This window comes from Protomyctophum parallelum, assembly GCF_964188405.1.
Source record: "Protomyctophum parallelum genome assembly, chromosome: 8".
Taxonomy (NCBI): Eukaryota; Metazoa; Chordata; class Actinopteri; order Myctophiformes; family Myctophidae; genus Protomyctophum; species Protomyctophum parallelum.
In genome coordinates, this window is record NC_139703.1 from 16,929,660 (window position 1) to 16,947,859 (window position 18,200).

The 18,200-nt window shown below is 42.7% G+C and overlaps 1 protein-coding gene across 1 annotated transcript in view; it reads left to right on the forward strand.

Moving 5' to 3' along the window:
• Positions 1 to 241: 241 nt before the first annotated feature.
• Positions 242 to 18,200, forward strand: part of gls2b (glutaminase 2b (liver, mitochondrial)) — a 23,718-nt gene continuing 5,759 nt past the window's right edge. Inside the window, exons 1-12 of the mRNA XM_083771942.1 lie at positions 242 to 542; positions 913 to 1,012; positions 2,272 to 2,393; positions 8,013 to 8,142; positions 8,676 to 8,755; positions 9,882 to 10,045; positions 11,614 to 11,672; positions 15,257 to 15,289; positions 15,799 to 15,857; positions 16,300 to 16,366; positions 16,957 to 17,007; positions 17,212 to 17,388. Coding sequence (XP_083628068.1) covers positions 355 to 542; positions 913 to 1,012; positions 2,272 to 2,393; positions 8,013 to 8,142; positions 8,676 to 8,755; positions 9,882 to 10,045; positions 11,614 to 11,672; positions 15,257 to 15,289; positions 15,799 to 15,857; positions 16,300 to 16,366; positions 16,957 to 17,007; positions 17,212 to 17,388 — 1,230 coding nt within the window. The 5' untranslated portion in view covers positions 242 to 354. The remainder of the gene's footprint in view (positions 543 to 912; positions 1,013 to 2,271; positions 2,394 to 8,012; positions 8,143 to 8,675; positions 8,756 to 9,881; positions 10,046 to 11,613; positions 11,673 to 15,256; positions 15,290 to 15,798; positions 15,858 to 16,299; positions 16,367 to 16,956; positions 17,008 to 17,211; positions 17,389 to 18,200) is intronic.

Here is an 18,200-nt window from a genome sequence, read left to right on the forward strand (position 1 = left end):
GTTGTTATAAATTTACCTATATTATAGTATAGTAACTATGCGTTTTGAGAGGCTATTTGTATCGTTCTACTTCTAACACGTGTACACTACGTGTAAAGGGCATGAAAGGGCAAAGCCAATCAGAAAATTGGAATGCAGAGTGGGTCACTCTGCATTCCAATTTTCTGATTGGCTACTGTGTCTACCAATCAGGCGGATGCTACCGACAACGTGCTCGTGCTTGTAACAGAAAGATATCAACAACAAACAGCAGTGAAGATACTCACAGACAGTGGTGATTTATTTACTGAGAATTAAGAAAGGAGCAGGATTGGATTAACCTAAAAACCGTTGTGAAGCTGACTGAGTTCAGCCATGCATTGTTTGAAAGCTTTGAGTGTGGCACAACCTGCTGTGGTGGAGTTATTTCTCAAAGATGCCACTAAGAGACTCTTCAGTCACAAAACTATTATTATGGGCCTACCTTGCCACCAGCAAACCAAATCAACGATGGGTCACCGGTATCCTCTCACACGTATTCTGGAGCACTTTCATCTCAAAATGTAAGTTGTTTATTAGGCTGCACACATTTCTAGACTGGATAATGGGTTGTGATTCCAATAGGCCTACATATTTATGTACAGTGTACAGAGGCTTTAGTCTAATAATAGGTTAGATTAATCAATTGACAATCAATTGTCAATCAATGATGATGACTATTTGTAGCTACTTAGAACACACATGTGTCCTGACTATAGTTGATCATGATATGGGACAGTAGGCTATAACAATGTCTGCTGATAATGCAGAATGTGCAGTTAATGTCAGATTGACACATAACTACAGTATAAAAGAATACTTTCATTTTGAGAAACGAAAGAAAAAAAAACCTTTAAATTCTAAGTTAATGCTATATTCAATTCAATTTAACAGGTGTGTGCGCACAAAGTCGCTTTCCTTTGGAACAGAGGACATGCTTTTCTACACCATCACAGATGGAAGGGACCAAGTCCCTATCTCTAATTTTATCTCAGTGAGTAGCAAAGTCCCATTCTCTCTCACACACTGTTCCCTTTGAATCAGAACTGTCCTATAGTCCAGGGGTAGGCAACCTTAGGCACGAGTGCCAACATTGGCACACTGGCATAAGTGTGAGACAGAGACGTTGTTTCTTTACATTCCAAAAAAGTTTAGCCAGTTAAGTTAAGTTCATCTACAAATTACATCCTGCACATAATTGTACATTTAAAATCCTAACTCATGACTGAGGATGGGAGATAGGTGGGTTATTGCTCTGAGTTTAATGATCATTACATCCTGATGTGAAAGAAAATACTTCTAAGGTTGTTATGTGTATCCTATGGACAATCGAAATCAGTTGGGAATATTACATTTTTGATGTCAGGAAAATGAAAACATGGCACTTAATGTGAAAAAGGTTGCAGAGCCCTGCTATAGTCTACACACGAGGGGGTCAAGTTATGAAATGACCACACAAACTTTCACCATACTATATTTAGGTGGAGTATGTACCCTACAACTACAAGCTATATTTAATCATGGCTTTGCTGGACCCGCTGTTGACATTTGAGATCCACATTTCTAAGTGCACGTGCATGTGCAATACTCATAATATGCTTCTGATCATTCAGAGTCTGATTCTGAATGTACTATATCTGTACACCTCCTGTCACAGGGATAAAAAAAAACGCAAAAGTAGAACTAGCTGAGCACATTATACAATTGTTATCTATTGCCATGGTCATTGAGTGAATGTTTTATTTCAGCCAATTAATAAAAGGTAAGACATGTAAAAGTCAAGATATTATTGTCAATATTTCACTCCACATTCCAAGTAGCCTACACACATGCTGCACACCGCATGGTCTAGAAGATTAACCCATTGGTTCTCAAAGTGGGGTCTGGGTGGGGACCCCTAGCCAGGGGTCCTTGAGGGAGTTCCAGGGGGTCCCCAGCTAAACGATAGTTAGGAATCAAATGGACCCTTATGGGTCTGTGACTGTAACTCAGACAGTGTACAAATTGAACCAAAATGGACTCTCGGAGTTAAATTAACAGTGGTTTTACAATATAAATTGTGGTCCCAGAGATAGAAATGCCATTAAATGGGGGTCCGTAGCCTAATGCACGTCAAACTGAGGGTCCTTGGCAGCCATATAACCTTTCACATGGGGGTCTAATGCGGGCTAATATATATGTCGATTTGGGGGGTCCTTCCTTGACATGAGTCAGTTTGAGAAGCACCTCTGGTTTAAACCCTCTCTTCCTCAGGCCCTGAGGAAGACAGGCCTCCACCCGTCAGACCCTCGTCTGAAAGACTGCATGGAGAGGCTGCGGCAGGCCGTCAAGGACTCCCCCGGGGACGTGATGATGGACCGCGACCTCTTCCACAGGTGAGACTAGTGATCCAATTAAACTGTTCATTTGAGGGACACGTGGGGCGGGACGGGGTTAGAAACGGACTATTACTTGAGTTGCTATTGTATGCCTTGATGTCATATTCGACCGTATTGGCCTAAATATTTTGTTAATATGAAAATGGAAAATGGAGCCTGTGGTCCCCCTTAGCTGTTATGGCTACACTGTTATGGATGTTATGGCTACACTGAACCTGCATGGCCCTTCACCGGAGATGAAGGGCCATGCTGGTTCAGTCAGTGTAGCCATAACAGCTGTGCCTGTGTGTGCCCAGCCCTGGGCATGTATACCCATGTAGCTTTGTGTTTTGCCAAACGACTCATGCACATTTGCAAATCAGCCCGGATAAGCTGAATAGTGTTACCGTATATGGCAGAAATTAATTGCATCATATCGCTTACAGGGATGCGATACTTTGTGTTACTTACTTAGGCCTATAAGACCCCTTCTGGGGCATAGGCTGCCAACAAGCCATCTCCAGGCATCTCTGTGTTGAGCTGTCCGGCTGGCTCCAGCTAGCTCATCTTCATGGTCTTGGTGTCTGCCCCAGATCTCTGCTTGCTCTTCGTGTGGCCAATTATACATTAGGCTTAATGAACTCACTTTGCTTGGCTATTTGGGGCAAAGATAGGCAATTTAGTGTAGAACTTATTCAACTATAAGTTATAGGTAAAGCATCAGTGAGACACTGCTATAGAATCACGATTTTTCGATTGCTATTCAAAATGATGAAATTAAATCTTAGACGATCATTAATCATTAATATTGGAACACGGGCGTAGCACAGTGGTCAGCAGAGATGTTCATAACAATAAAAGTACTAACTCTGCTGAATCACTGAGTGTGAGTAGGTAAAAGTTGGGAAGGATTGGCAGGTGATGTTGCCAAGTATCGGTTATCGCTGTTCAGAGTGCAAGGGGACATGTCCTGAGCATTAGGACTCGTTGGCTGTGCCAGGAGGAGGCTTCCTTCACATATCAAATCCCACTTTATGTCTGTTATGTCTGTACAGCAGATGTCTGCTGACATCTGCTGTAGACTGTATCCCGCAGTGTCTCTCAACAGGCCCAGACCCAAGGAACTGTCACCGCATTGTTGGTGTACTTTGATCACATAAAACTTTTAAAAATGTTTACTGTATCAGCATTTGATACTTGATACTTCATACCCAGATTGCTAACCAGGTGTAAGGCATCATGGGATATTTTGATCATGATGACCCACCCACATTCCACATTAACAGAGGATTTGTTGTACTGTAGTGTCTGTGTCATATGGTTTTCGCGTTTCTATTGTCCGTGTCACATTGTTGTTAGCTTTTCTATTGTCTCTGTCGTGTCATTGTTGCCTTTACTATCATCTCTGTCATTCTTTTGGTAAATGGTGCATTTATATAGCGCCTTCATCCATGTGCACTTAAGCCTCTCCAGCTGATCCAAAATGCCGCAGCTCGCTTGGTCTTCAACCAGCCAAAATTCTCACATGTCTCCCCCCTGCTCCGCTCCCTCCACTGGCTCCCGGTCGCTGCCCGCACAGAATACAAAACTCTGATGCTGGCATTCAAAGCAACCAAAGGTATGGCTCCCCCATATCTTGCAAGTATGATCGAACCCTACAAACCCTCCCGCGCACTCAGATCAGCCAACGCAGGGAAGCTGGAAGTACCCTCACTAAAAACGCCGGGACAACGCTCCACACGTCCCAAACTCCTCTCCCTTCTGGCTCCAAAACTGTGGAATGCACTTCCCATTGCAGTCAGAACTGCAGCATCACTCCCAATCTTCTGCCGTAGTCTGAAAACCCACCTTTTCAGACTCCATCATGGCCCATAGCACTTACCCCACCCCCTTAGATAGCATTTCTGTAGACTTAGATAGCATTTGATACAGACTTATAGCATGTTATGTAGACAGCACTATAATTGCATTGTATGTAGTCATAGCACGTCATAGTACATATGTATAGCATAGTAGTATAGATGTATAGTTTATATGTATAGCTTCATTATATAGATATTCCACTGTTACTTTCTTAGCTTACGCATGTTTCTTGATAAATGTTTTTATGTGATGTATTCCCATGCTTTTTTGTTCTTGCTTAATGTAAGTCGCTCTGGATTAAGAGTGTCTGCTAAATGCCTAAATTGTAAATTGTAATCCAAGGCGCTTTACATAGATTGTGCATTACATTCACACGCACATTGATACACCGATGATACACCGATTGATACACCGAAACCATGCAAGGCACCAACCAGCACATCAGGAGCAATTAGGGGTTCAGATTAGAGTCTTGCTCAAGGACACTTCAACACTAACTCTGGGGGAGCCCGGGTTCGAACTGGCAACCTTGCGGTTACCATCCGGCCACCCCACCCCTGAGCCACCGCCACCCCACCCCTGAGCCACCGCCACCCCTGGTGTCATAATAGATAGCAGCAATGTGTGTTTATTTACAATGTAAAAGAAGGTGAAAGAAGGTGAAATTACTGTATAAATTAGTTAATCAAGCTTGGCAAATGAGTAATGATTTCCCACGTGATTGATAGCAGCCCCAGAATAATGCCCCTTGGACATTCAAATGAGCTTGTCGCAGGGCAGCCCGTGGCCTATAGACTAAAACACATTATAGAAGAACACACTACACAAGCTGCTTCCCAACTATTGATTAACAAACTAGCCGACTAGGCAGGTCTGCTTAGTAGTGTTTGTCATGCAATACTTTACACGTGTGCATCTGTGTCATTTCTTAAGTGACAACTCGCAAGGTTCTGCAATACATTACATGACATAACGTGTTTGTTATTGAAACTGTGCGATGGAAATAGACAGCCTCTTCACCCAGATCTGTGTAACGGAAATAGATGGAAATAGAGCACCTCTTCACCTAGATTGCCACGTCTGCAGTGCAAACCTGTTAAAAGAGGGTGCCATGTGCTGATGAGGGGGGTCGGAGTCAGAGTGGCATTCCTGACGCACGTCACGCACCGCCATTCCAACTACCGCGTGCGGTTTGGAATAGGGTTATTAATAATGAGCGATTTCATGTTTTATATTACCGTGTTCTATTGTCTTAAAGATTGTGTGTGTGTGTGTGTGTGTGTGTGATGTGGTGCCCGGGCGGAAATCCATTTGAAGTTGGTGGTAAAACTATAAAGTGATTGTGTAGTTAACACATAGGCCTAATGTATAACCAATGACTAATCATTGTGCTGGCTTTCTCTCACCTGCTGTAAGAGGGAATCAAACGGTAGAGGACACTGTTCATTCATTCGTTCATTCGTTCATTCGTTCATTCGTTCATTCGTTCATTCATTCATTCATTCATTCATTCATTCATTCATTCATTCATTCATTCATTGCAGATGGACTCCCAAATTGAGCTTGGGCTGATCTATAGGTAACAGCCCTGAGGGAGAGCTGCTACACGGACAAACCTAATATTTTTCAGAATATGTACAGATATAGAGTAGACCATCTATTTCTTTAAAAGACAGACTTTAGAATGGGACCCTTTGCTTGTCATTGTTTGGGATGCCATCGTAGAACCAAGCTCTGAGAGCCCACTTGATGTCTCCAGTGTGACTACTGCCACATTGGAAACACTGGGTTTCTTTCACAGAAGCATCTGGAGATTTTTCTATCTGTCAGGAGGACTCAGGGCCATGGCCCCTCTTGTCAGACTGCTGGCAGCTGTTCCTTCCTTGTTGTCACTGACACACACACACACACACACACACACATGCACGCACACATGCACGCATGCGCACACGCACACACATGCGGTGACAGACGTGCCCATGTGCACTCGCTGCATGAATGTGCACTATCGCTGTCCTATTTGTTTGCTGTTTGTTTGCCCACTAAATTGCTAGTGTTTAGAAGGAGCTGCTGAGCGAAATGAAATTGATCTCAACCGTGAAAGAATGCTAATCTATTCCTAATGCAAGCACTATAATCTAATTTAATTTGCCTTTTTGGGTTTGCTGAACCGAGGTCCAAACGAAAGTGTACACAACTGTAGAATTGTACGCAGTGGTTCACTGGTTCCCAAACTGTGTGCTGTGAGATAAGTCCATGTATGCCATGTTGTGACAACCACACGTTAAAGTGTTGTGATTTTTGTATTTTTTCCAGTTTGTGTTTATGAGATGATAGTACTTGTTAGACCCCTTGGTGTGGTTGTTATGTGATGTCTTCACTTTGTATTTAGGGTTTCTTCCTGGAGGCTGAAACCTTGACAGTCAAACGTGCCAATGAAAAAAACTGTGATATAGTATATTGGTGTGGCTTTGGCACAGAAAGTTGGAAAACAGCTAGCCTATCACCCTATCACATACCCATATCCTAATTATTCATTAAGACAACAAGGAAATAGCATTTGATCAATACTCTAATTTGACAAATAGGTGGACTTCACTGTCCACAAGGAACTGCCTTGCCGAACAAAATTATAGATTTCCCAGTAGTGGTGCGTGGTGAAATCTATCGAGGCCATGCGTTTCTGTGAACATTGAAGGCCACTGTTTTCCGCTCTCAGTTTTGTTTCCTAGATATACTCCAGTGTCTCCTCAGCCACCCATTTTACCAAAGCATCCACAGCAACCACATTTGGTGGCCGAGTTTCGTCCCATGTTTGGGATGTGGTGAGTTCAGTAGTGAGGTCCCTTGCCGTTTTAATTCAGCATACTCGTGGGCTAGCTCATTTGTCAACAGCATTGATATCCCTTGAGAAGTATATGGTTTTAGCTAGTGTTGACTGCTCAGCTACCATAATCTGGAGAGAAAATAAGACAAGCTTATCATCACCCATTCACCCTCAGTCTCAAGCCATTTGTCACCCCCTCAGCCAAGGCCAATGATGGCTCAGTCATGTAATAAATAGTCCACTTGCCAGAATGTGAACACGGACATGTTAGAAATGTTGAGTATCGGGGTCCTCAGCATTTAGAAACAGCCAGCTGCTAACTTGCATATGTTGGGCAATTTTTATAATTAGCATAATAAGCTGAGGTACCACTGACAACCTATATAAGGCAACATTTTCAAAATGTCTTTATGCTTTAAGTAGCATGTGTAGGGGTCTAGGGGTTTTTCATGATTCTGAATCCATTTTGCACGAAAAACACTAAATTCAGCCATAGGCACTTACCCAAATGTGATGACCTCATCACTTTTTGTGATGACGGCTATGGCCGTTTTTAGCAGAAATGTATCTTTTTCGTGCAAAACTAATGCTTGAAATGGTTTCAGAATCATGAAAACCCCATAGTTTGACACGTCACATGCCACTTAAAGCATAATGGAATTTTTAAAATGTTGCCTTGTCAGTGGTACCACAGCTAATTCTGAAAATTGCCCAACATATGCAAGTTAGCATCCGGCAGTTTCTAAATGCTGGGTAGTCGGGACCCATACTCAACATTTCTAACATAAAACTTTAGGGTACTTCACAATGGGGCTCTATGGGCTGGCAAGTAGACTAAAAAGAGGCTACAATTGTCAATAGTTACAAAAGCTTTTGTTGAGCACTAATGACTGTTCCCTTTTCAAGAGTGTTCCTTACGTTTGTGTTTGTGTTTGTCCAATAACCAGATGCGTTGGTGGAAACATTGTCCTGCTGATCCAAGCATTTCGGAAGAAATTCATCATCCCTGAGTTTGACGCTTTTGCACGAAAGATAAATGAGATTTATGACACTGTGGAAAAGAATACCAATGGTCAGGTAAGCTATAAGTCCAATTCATACTTTGTCTCACCATAAATAGCTGACCTACAAGCTCACAACATGATATAGATGCTACATTGTGAGCTTGTAGGTCTGCTATTGTATGTGCGTTGTCGTTTGTTCCTATGAATGTCGGAAGGATATATTTGGTTTGAAAATCTGATTAAAAGAAAGTCTATTAAGTCTATTATTATTAAGTCTATTACAGTTGTGATTCACCTATGACGGCACATTTGATGTAGAGCCACTGACATTTTAGAAAAATCCTCTTGGTATCGTATGGACTGATATACAGTCATTTTGGCCAGCCAGCACACATATCATAATATCATTATGTGTATCATCTACACTGATTAAAAAAAAAAGAAAAAAAATAGTCCAAAGTAAACCCGCCAAACATTTTAATTGAGCAAATAGTAAGGGATTTTTAAGTATTGTTTTCTTTGTATCTGTAGCTCTGGCATGTAGTCTAAGTCTAGAATGTGAGACAAATGGGATGTTTTTTCTGCTCTGTTTTCCTGTTACTGAAGGTAGCAGACTATATCCCCCACCTTGCTAAATTCAGCCCAGAGCTGTGGGGTGTGTCGCTGTGCACAGTGGATGGCCAAAGGTAAGGTGAACATCATCCTCTCCTCTGCTATGTCTTATTATAACAACTTTTAGGTTGACAATGAATGATACACTTTCAGACACAGTACGGTATATTGTGTCATACAGAATGAGTGGACAATAATATTACCAGAAACATATAAATAGATAGACCTGAATAACAGGTTTGTAACTCTGAGAGTGTTCACAAGTCCATTTGGTTCCATTTGAACACACTCAGAGTTACAGGGATCTTTGCAAATAAAACATTTGAGAACCACTAGTACTAGTTGACTCCTAATGTGCCATATTGTCATAATAAATAATTCTGGAGACTTGCCATTCAGTATAATTGGGTCTTATGATCAAAATAAGAACATTATAATGGTGTGTAAAACAGAAGATCTAAACATTTGCCACAGACACATATTCCTCTCCACCAGGCATTCAGTAGGGGACACCAAACTGATTGTATTCCTCTCCACCAGGCATTCAGTAGGGGACACCAAACTGATTGTATTCCTCTCCACCAGGCATTCAGTAGGGGACACCAAACTGATTGTATTCCTCTCCACCAGGCATTCAGTAGGCGACACCAAGCTGCCTGCAGTGTGTTGTGGGTCTTTGAGTTGCATTGTGTTCCTCTCTACCAGGCATTCAGTAGGGGACACCAAGCTGATTGTATCCCTCTCCACCAGGCATTCAGTAGGGGACACCAAGCTGATTGTATTCCTCTCCACCAGGCATTCAGTAGGGGACACCAAGCTGATTGTATCCCTCTCCACCAGGCATTCAGTAGGGGACACCAAGCTGATTGTATCCCTCTCCACCAGGCATTCAGTAGGGGACACCAAGTTGATTGTATTCCTCTCCAACAGGCATTCAGTAGGGGACACCAAGCTGATTGTGTTCCTCTCCACCAGGCATTCAGTAGGGGACACCAAGCTGATTGTGTTCCTCTCCACCAGGCATTCAGTAGGGGACACCAAGCTGATTGTGTTCCTCTCCACCAGGCATTCAGTAGGGGACACCAAGCTGATTGTGTCCCTCTCCACCAGGCATTCAGTAGGGGACACCAAGCTGATTGTATCCCTCTCTACCAGGCATTCAGTAGGGGACACCAAGCTGATTGTGTTCCTCTCCACCAGGCATTCAGTAGGGGACACCAAGCTGCCGTTCTGCCTGCAGTCGTGTGTTAAACCTCTGGAGTACGCCCTCGCCGTGCACGAGGTTGGCACGGAGACGGTTCACCGCTACGTGGGCATGGAGCCCAGTGGCCTCAAGTTCAACAAGCTCTCACTGGATGAAGACGGTGGGTCTAAGGCTAGGGCTCGTCGCTTGGACTGTAGTCTCGTCTTGAGTGGTGGTGAAGCGTTCATGGACACTGTAATACGTTTTGTGTGATTTTTTTTTGCATTATTAACAATACTAATACAATACTAAAAATCATATTTTCTTCTTATTTTGTTTGTTGTTAGAAACAGGAATCCTCCATGCACGTGGGTGTTATTATTAGTGTTTTTTCTGCTCAAAATGGGATAACGCACCATGTTTGGGAGCTTATAAAACATTCATCCGAGCTCGCGCTGATAATAATAATCCTCCCGGCGATCGTCCACAGCCTGAAGTGAGGCTAGACTCCAGATAGACCGGATGAGGGCTCTCTTCTTCCTTGCTTATTTTGCACATTACAACGGGAGGGAATGTGTTAAATTATTTTCTTGCCAGATACGTTTATAAACGTAGCTAGGCTATTGGGACCTATTTATGCCAACTATGCGTATAAGCGTAGACAACCGTTTAATCCATATATGAACGCGCCGTCCGTTTGTTTACCTTTGTTTAGACACCACCAGCGATGCTATTTCTAAATCCAGCTCCATTATAACCCGATTTTCAAAGCGCCGTATATCCAAAGGTTAGAGAGCTGTCCTTGGTGAGCCGGCGCACACCCGACGATCGTAAATAATTTGTGATTTTTTTAATGCATCGCTGAGAAAATGTAGTACTGGTTGTACTGCTAGCTAAAGGCTGTGGGCTGTGTTGTGTGGTGTCGACTTCCGGAGGCCCCCACCTTCCTGTTTAACCCGGAAGGACAACAAGCTCCATAGAGTGGGCCTGGACGGGCGGCCCCTGGGGCAGTACCAGCATGCTAACACTAGGGGCAGCAAAGGATTTGAGGGATATATTTGAGGGAGAGAGAAGGGATCAGGTATACCCTTAGAGTATATATGAATAGAGAAGGCACCCAGAGGAAACCCTGAGGCGAAATGGACATAGTGGCCGAATGAAGATATTGCAGCCTGGCCCCAAACACATGAACGCGCTGTCCGTTGACTATCATTGTACACGTTCACGACGGACGACGCTCGTGCGTGTTCAACGGCAGCGCGTTCATGTGTTTGGGGCCACTCACCATTGCAATCCGTCCCAGAATGCACTCTGTTCCTACCAGGAAGGAGGAGTGAAATCGCCTCATGCGCTTTTGAGCAACTTAATGCAAGTGGATGGAAGGAGAACTCGGGTGTCTTCTCTATTCATATATACTCTAAGGGTATACCCCGTTTCCACACCTAAGCGCAAAACGGTTTTGCGCTTAGGTGTGTGTGTCCCCCACCCCCCATCTCTCTATCCCCGTTTCCTGTCAACCTACTGTTATCTATCAATAAAAAAGGCAAAAAGCCCCCAAAGAAATTATTATAATTATAATGCTTCAGCTTTTAAATGGATATGGCCTATGTTTACCCATAGTAATTACCTCAGTCAGTAGTAATATGCAGATATGTGTAGATATGTATATAACTTGTGTTGTAGAGAGTAGACCACTTTGGTCTCCACATTCAATGATTTATCTCAATTGGCACATTTCCTTTCTTCCAGACAAACCCCACAACCCAATGGTAAATGCAGGAGCCATAGTGATCAGTTCTCTTATCAAGGTAAACACACACACACACACACACACACACACACACACACACACACACACACACAGACACACGTGCAGCCTTTTGTACACAAATGACATATGTCATGATGACACAGAAGTTCAAGTCCAATGCTCAGTGTAGATAGACACCCACATATTCTCTTTTGGAGCACCTTGTGTGAATTGAATACTTGAAAAGTCCTGGCACAAGATCTGTAATAGAAACACAGCTAACATAATTATGTACTGTAAGATACCAGATGATCCCTGCCAGAGCCCCGTTAGAAAACAACTGTGGTCTACTATCCTCTAATTTAAAACATCACCTTTGATCATGACCTCAGTCTCGAACAACGTGCAAAGACATACTGTACGGTCATTCTGTCTCAGAGACATACGGTCATTCTGTCTCCTCAAAGACATACGATCATTCTGTCTCAGAGACATATGGTCATTCTGTCTCAGAGACATACGGTCATTCTGTCTCCTCAAAGACATACGATCATTCTGTCTCAGAGACATACGGTCATTCTGTCTCAGAGACATACGGTCATTCTGTCTCAGAGACATACGGTCATTCTGTCTCCTCAAAGACATACGATCATTCTGTCTCCTCAGAGACATACGATCATTCTGTCTCCTCAGAGACATACGGTCATTCTGTCTCAGAGACATACGGTCATTCTGTCTCAGAGACATACGGTCATTCTGTCTCAGAGACATACGGTCATTCTGTCTCCTCAAAGACATACGGTCATTCTGTCTCAGAGACATACGGTCATTCTGTCTCAGAGACATACGGTCATTCTGTCTCAGAGACATACGGTCATTCTGTCTCAGAGACATACGGTCATTCTGTCTCAGAGACATACGGTCATTCTGTCTCAGAGACATACGGTCATTCTGTCTCCTCAGAGACATACGGTCATTCTGTCTCAGAGACATACGGTCATTCTGTCTCAGAGACATACGGTCATTCTGTCTCCTCAGAGACATACGGTCATTCTGTCTCAGAGACATACGGTCATTCTGTCTCAGAGACATACGGTCATTCTGTCTCCTCAGAGACATACGGTCATTCTGTCTCCTCAGAGACATACGGTCATTCTGTCTCCTCAAAGACATACGATCATTCTGTCTGAGAGACATACGGTCATTCTGTCTCAGAGACATACGGTCATTCTGTCTACTCAGAAATATTGCCGAAATCAATCCATTCTATACACGCAGGGGTTCTCAAGCCGTGGGTCGCCAAATTATTTTGGGGGGGTCCCCAAATTATTTTCCAATTATTATTTATTTTGCAACTGAATGGCTGGAAAATGGAAAAGAAGCGTTTACATAGTACACATATTGCATGCATAAACTTTCCTTAATGATTATATCTGGTTTCAGTATTAATTTATGATTTTTGCAGTCAGTTTGTATTGGGGGTGAGAAGGGGGGGCGGGGCAGGGGTGCAGGCGAGACATGGCCAAAGTATTTCCGGGGGTCCCCAGCCACATACTTTGAGAACCCCTGCTATACAGTAACAATATAAAAATTAGGTTTGTTGTTATTCTTCATAATTTCACAGTGCCAGCAGTTGTACAGGAATTCCATTTTAAGTGGCTCATGGTTTGATTGATTGATTGATTGTTGACAAAATGCATATGAACATATCTTTGTACTGTACATATGTATGAAAAACGATAAGGGGGGGTCGCAGAGACATGCAGACAAATGCAAACGATAATAAATAAATTCATCATATACGACATATGGGTAGTTAAATCAACTGGCGTCATCGCGTTGGCACATATCCCCTAGCTGCCACTTAAACATGTTTACAGACATGTTTACAGGCGTGAGTGCGTGCGTGCGTGCGTGCGTGCAGTGTATCCCTGATCGGCCCAGCGGTTTGTGAGATTAGCTCCAGACACACACTTTCAGAGCCACGCCATAAATAATACAAGATAACAATATTTCAGCCAGTCCATATTGTGCAATAATATTATATTACTCCTGTTGTACCACTTGAAACCCTCTTCCTGTACAGTAGTTAAAATAACATTCTAACCACGATATTGACTTAACTATAGTCCAGTTAAGTTCACACATTTGATGCATCAAACCTTGCTCTCACGATAATCAGAACTTTATTTGTATTGTATTAGCATTTGTCCAGCCAACTAACAAAGTGGTTCACAACAATGAGAATGATGATTAAACTGAGTATTCATTCATTTGTGATTGTGACATTGCAGCTAGAGGCGGTCAGGACTCCACACTACAGTATGAATGTTATTACATAACATATTGTTTAGACAGATGGCTGGGTTGGTTGTTTAGAGATTGCTTAGTTTGAAGCGCTACATTTTTGTCTTTGCACTCTGCTTATGTGACCATGTGCCACTGTCGTCTGTTGTCTGCTTACTCTGCTTAACCTGATATCTGATTCGCACTTACAGTAGTTGTACAGTAAGTCGCTCTGGATAAGAGTGTCTGCTGCACACTGTATAGTGTGAGTCTATTACACGGTGACTATGCTCTTTATGAGGCAGCTCAAGTTTTATGATGACGCGCCGTCTGTCATATCGGCTGTATGTCAGCCAGTAGAACGACATTACGTAATCGACACAGAGATGTACAATTGTTTTAGTACAATGCTTGACTCCTTCAAAACCGCTCTCAAAGGGCACCTGCGGACGGCCGCAATTCGAAACTGGCCCCCGTAAAACCTGAATCCCCCCCCCCACCCCTTTTTTCCCCCTCACTGTATGTATGTTTGTTTCTTTCCTTTTTGTACCTCCTCTATGATGATTTCCTGTTAATAGAGTATATTTGTACGTCTCTAATTGTTATGATGAATTGAACATGGTGGGCCCTATTCTAAACAAGTGTAATGCTTTATGGTGTCGTCCACAGTTAACAGTTTTGTTTTGAGTTGTGCTTGAAATGTACTGTAATTCTCCAATCTGTTAATACATGTCATGAATCAATCAATGCTGTGGCAGTCAGTATTCAGTGGTGGAAAAAGTACTGAAATGTTTTACTAGTAAAAAGTATCAATACTGCATTTATAGAAGTACTCTGTTACAAAGTAAAAAGTCCGGAATTCAAATTGTACTTGAGTAAAAGTACTAAAGTGTTGGTATCAAAATGTACCAAAACTACCAAACGTACCAAAACTAGAAAGTACTCATTATGCAGAATGTCCCATTTTAAAATGTTTAAACATCCTTTGACAATCGCCGATCTACAGTTACTGTACGATTACGATTACTGAAGTGGTTAATGTATGTTTTGTAATAATAATCAAAATCTACAATGTAACTATAGTAACTAAAGTTTCCAAATGAATGTAGTGGAGTAAAAGTACAATATTTGCCTCTTGAGGTGTAGTGGTACTACTGGAAATTGTAAATACTCAAGTAAAGTACAAAATAGCTCAACATTGTACTTAAGCACAGTACTTAAGTAAATGTACTGCGTCACTTTCCACCACTGGTCGTATTTTATTCATGCAGAGTAATTGTGGTCACATTTGTGTATGTACTTTAACTAGTACTTGTTTTTCTTATTGTACGATATTCTCTCACACCGTATCATTAGACTGGTTCCAACAAGGCAGCGAAGTTTGACTACGTAAGTATTGTGCACTCTTCAACTGTATATTTTTATGCTGACACTGCACACACACACACACACACACACACACACACACACACACACACACACACACACACACACACACACACACACCATAGCCTATTATTGTCGGTGGCGGGTGGAAACATTGTATTTTCAAAACTGTTTGAAAATACTCTCTTTTTGGAGAGAAACCAAAAAAGACCTGTGTTCCAATGGGATCTATTGTAGTTATTATAAATTGTCACAAGCTCTTGTTCATACTTTTCATTGGTTCAATATTTATAAAAAACCAACAGACAGAGTTTCTAATTAAAATTAAATAAAACATTGCAATGCGACGCAGTCGTGAGATTGCTGATCGGGCAGTTTTTTGGAATTCGGGTACACTGCAGCCCTGTACAATGTGAAACTGAAGCACGTATACAGTAACTGTACAGTGTGTGCACACAGACAGAAACACCATGATGCACATTGCATCGTTTTCATTTGTTTTCTCCCAACAGTTCATGGAGTTTGTGAAGAAGATAGCAGGCCAGGAGTACGTGGGGTTCAGCAATGCTACGTGAGTAGACCGCAAAGTAACACTACAGATGTGACGTTTCTTTCATCAGTGCTGGTGGAAAAAGTACTACATTTCTTTACTTAAGTAAAAGTAGCAATACTGCAATGTAGATATACTCCGTTACAAGTAGAAGTCCTGTATTCAAAGTGTACTAAAGTAAAGTAAAGTACTAATTTCACAAGTTAAAAATGTATTAAAATAGCCGATCTACAAGCTCACAATGGTTCACATTCTGAGTTTTCAAATAATAATTGTAGTGGAGTAAAAGCACAATATTTGCCTCAGAGTAGAACACTTTACTTTCCACCGCTGATGTTTCATACCTTCTGTATTTGTTCCTGTGAAACCAAGCTGAGCTTGTGCTGCTGCACAGTGGTCCATGCACTGCCCCTGTTGCATTATTGATGTTTTAGTATTGACCATTTTGTACCTCCCGTCTCAGGTTCCAGTCAGAAAAAGAAACAGGCGACAGAAATTTTGCTATTGGATACTACATGAAAGAGAAGAAGGTCAGTTAGAGGGTCTGGTTTGCTAGTGTGCTTAAATAATGCTAAAAGCCCAGTAGACCTCTGTCGTCACTCGTCATAATACATTAATAATACTGTACATTGAGGGCCTTTCCGGTTACTTCCGGAGTCCCTTTTGTTTTTAGTCTATAATAATGAAAAGGAATGGGACTTTTTGATCCCAAGTAAGTGTTTTTTCGTTTATTTTCTTCACCGGATCGAAACGGGAATGTTATGAAGGGAAACTGGACGCAGCTGATCACTGTAATCAATTGTTATTAAAAAAGGCGTGATAAGGCGCTGAGATACATCAGCGCTGAGATTCATACGGAAATAGGCGTCAAAAGGCGAACTTGTCAATGGGTGAGTTAAATTAACTGAGGATTTTACAGTCTCGATTGGGGACCCATTGAAAAAGCGCTTAATCAGTGCTTCTATGGACTTGTAAATACCACATTCCCATCAATCAAATGAGGGTCCGTGGTGTAATGCATTTCAAACTGGGGAAAGTTGACATTTAAAAAGATAATTGAGAATCACTGCATCATCAGCTTAGTGTTCAGCTTTATGATTATTCATATTTGATTCCCCAGTGTTTCCCTGAGGGCGCAGACATGATCGATGCACTGGACTTCTACTTTCAGGTACACACATTCACGTACACGTAATCATGAATAGAAACCATCCCGGATGGATGAAATAACATCCATAAAACGACGATGAAGTAACCTTTTAACTGCTTGCAAGTTTCTTAACATGATATGCCGTGTTGTTTACTGCTATTGATTTGGTCACGATGGGAGGGGCTTTTCTATTTCGATAGGAAACTGACCCTCTCTCTCTCTCAGCTTTGCGCTATCGAGGTCACCTGTGAGTCAGGAAGCATTATGGCTGCCACCTTGGCCAACGGAGGGATCTGTCCGACTACGGGGGAGCGCGTCCTGAGTTCTGAGGCAGTCCGGAACACTCTAAGCCTCATGCACTCATGTGGCATGTATGATTTCTCTGGCCAGCTGGCTTTTCATGTAAGTGCGTGCCTGCGTGCGTGCGTGCGTGCGTCTCATTTGTGTGTAATGATCTCCTTTTGTAAAAGTTGTACGTGGTGCATTTACTGTGTGCAGTGCGTTTATCCAAAGTGTGTTACATTCACCCATTCATCAAATCAAATCAAAACTTTATTTATAAAGCACAAACATTATTATACAACAAAGAGATCAAGATCAAGACACAAACATTAAGTCTAGTTAAAAGCCAAAGAAACAAAGTGTGTTTTAAGAAGGGATTTAAAAGACTCCACAGAGTTGGCTGTTCCAGAGCTAGGAGCAGCAGCACTGCTCCAGAGCCTAGGAGCAGCAGCACTGTTCCAGAGCCTAGGAGCAGCAGCACTGTTCCAGAGCCTAGGAGCAGCAGCACTGCTCCAGAGCCTAGGAGCAGCAGCATTGTTCCAGAGCCTAGGAGCAGCAGCACTGCTCCAGAGCCTAGGAGCAGCAGCACTGTTCCAGAGCCTAGGAGCAGCAGCACTGCTCCAGAGCCTAGGAGCAGCAGCACTGCTCCAGAGCCTAGGAGCAGCAGCACTGTTCCAGAGCCTAGGAGCAGCAGCACTGTTCCAGAGCCTAGGAGCAGCAGCACTGCTCCAGAGCCTAGGAGCAGCAGCACTGTTCCAGAGCCTAGGAGCAGCAGCACTGCTCCAGAGCCTAGGAGCAGCAGCACTGTTCCAGAGCCTAGGAGCAGCAGCACTGTTCCAGAGCCTAGGAGCAGCAGCACTGCTCCAGAGCCTAGGAGCAGCAGCACTGTTCCAGAGCCTAGGAGCAGCAGCACTGCTCCAGAGCCTAGGAGC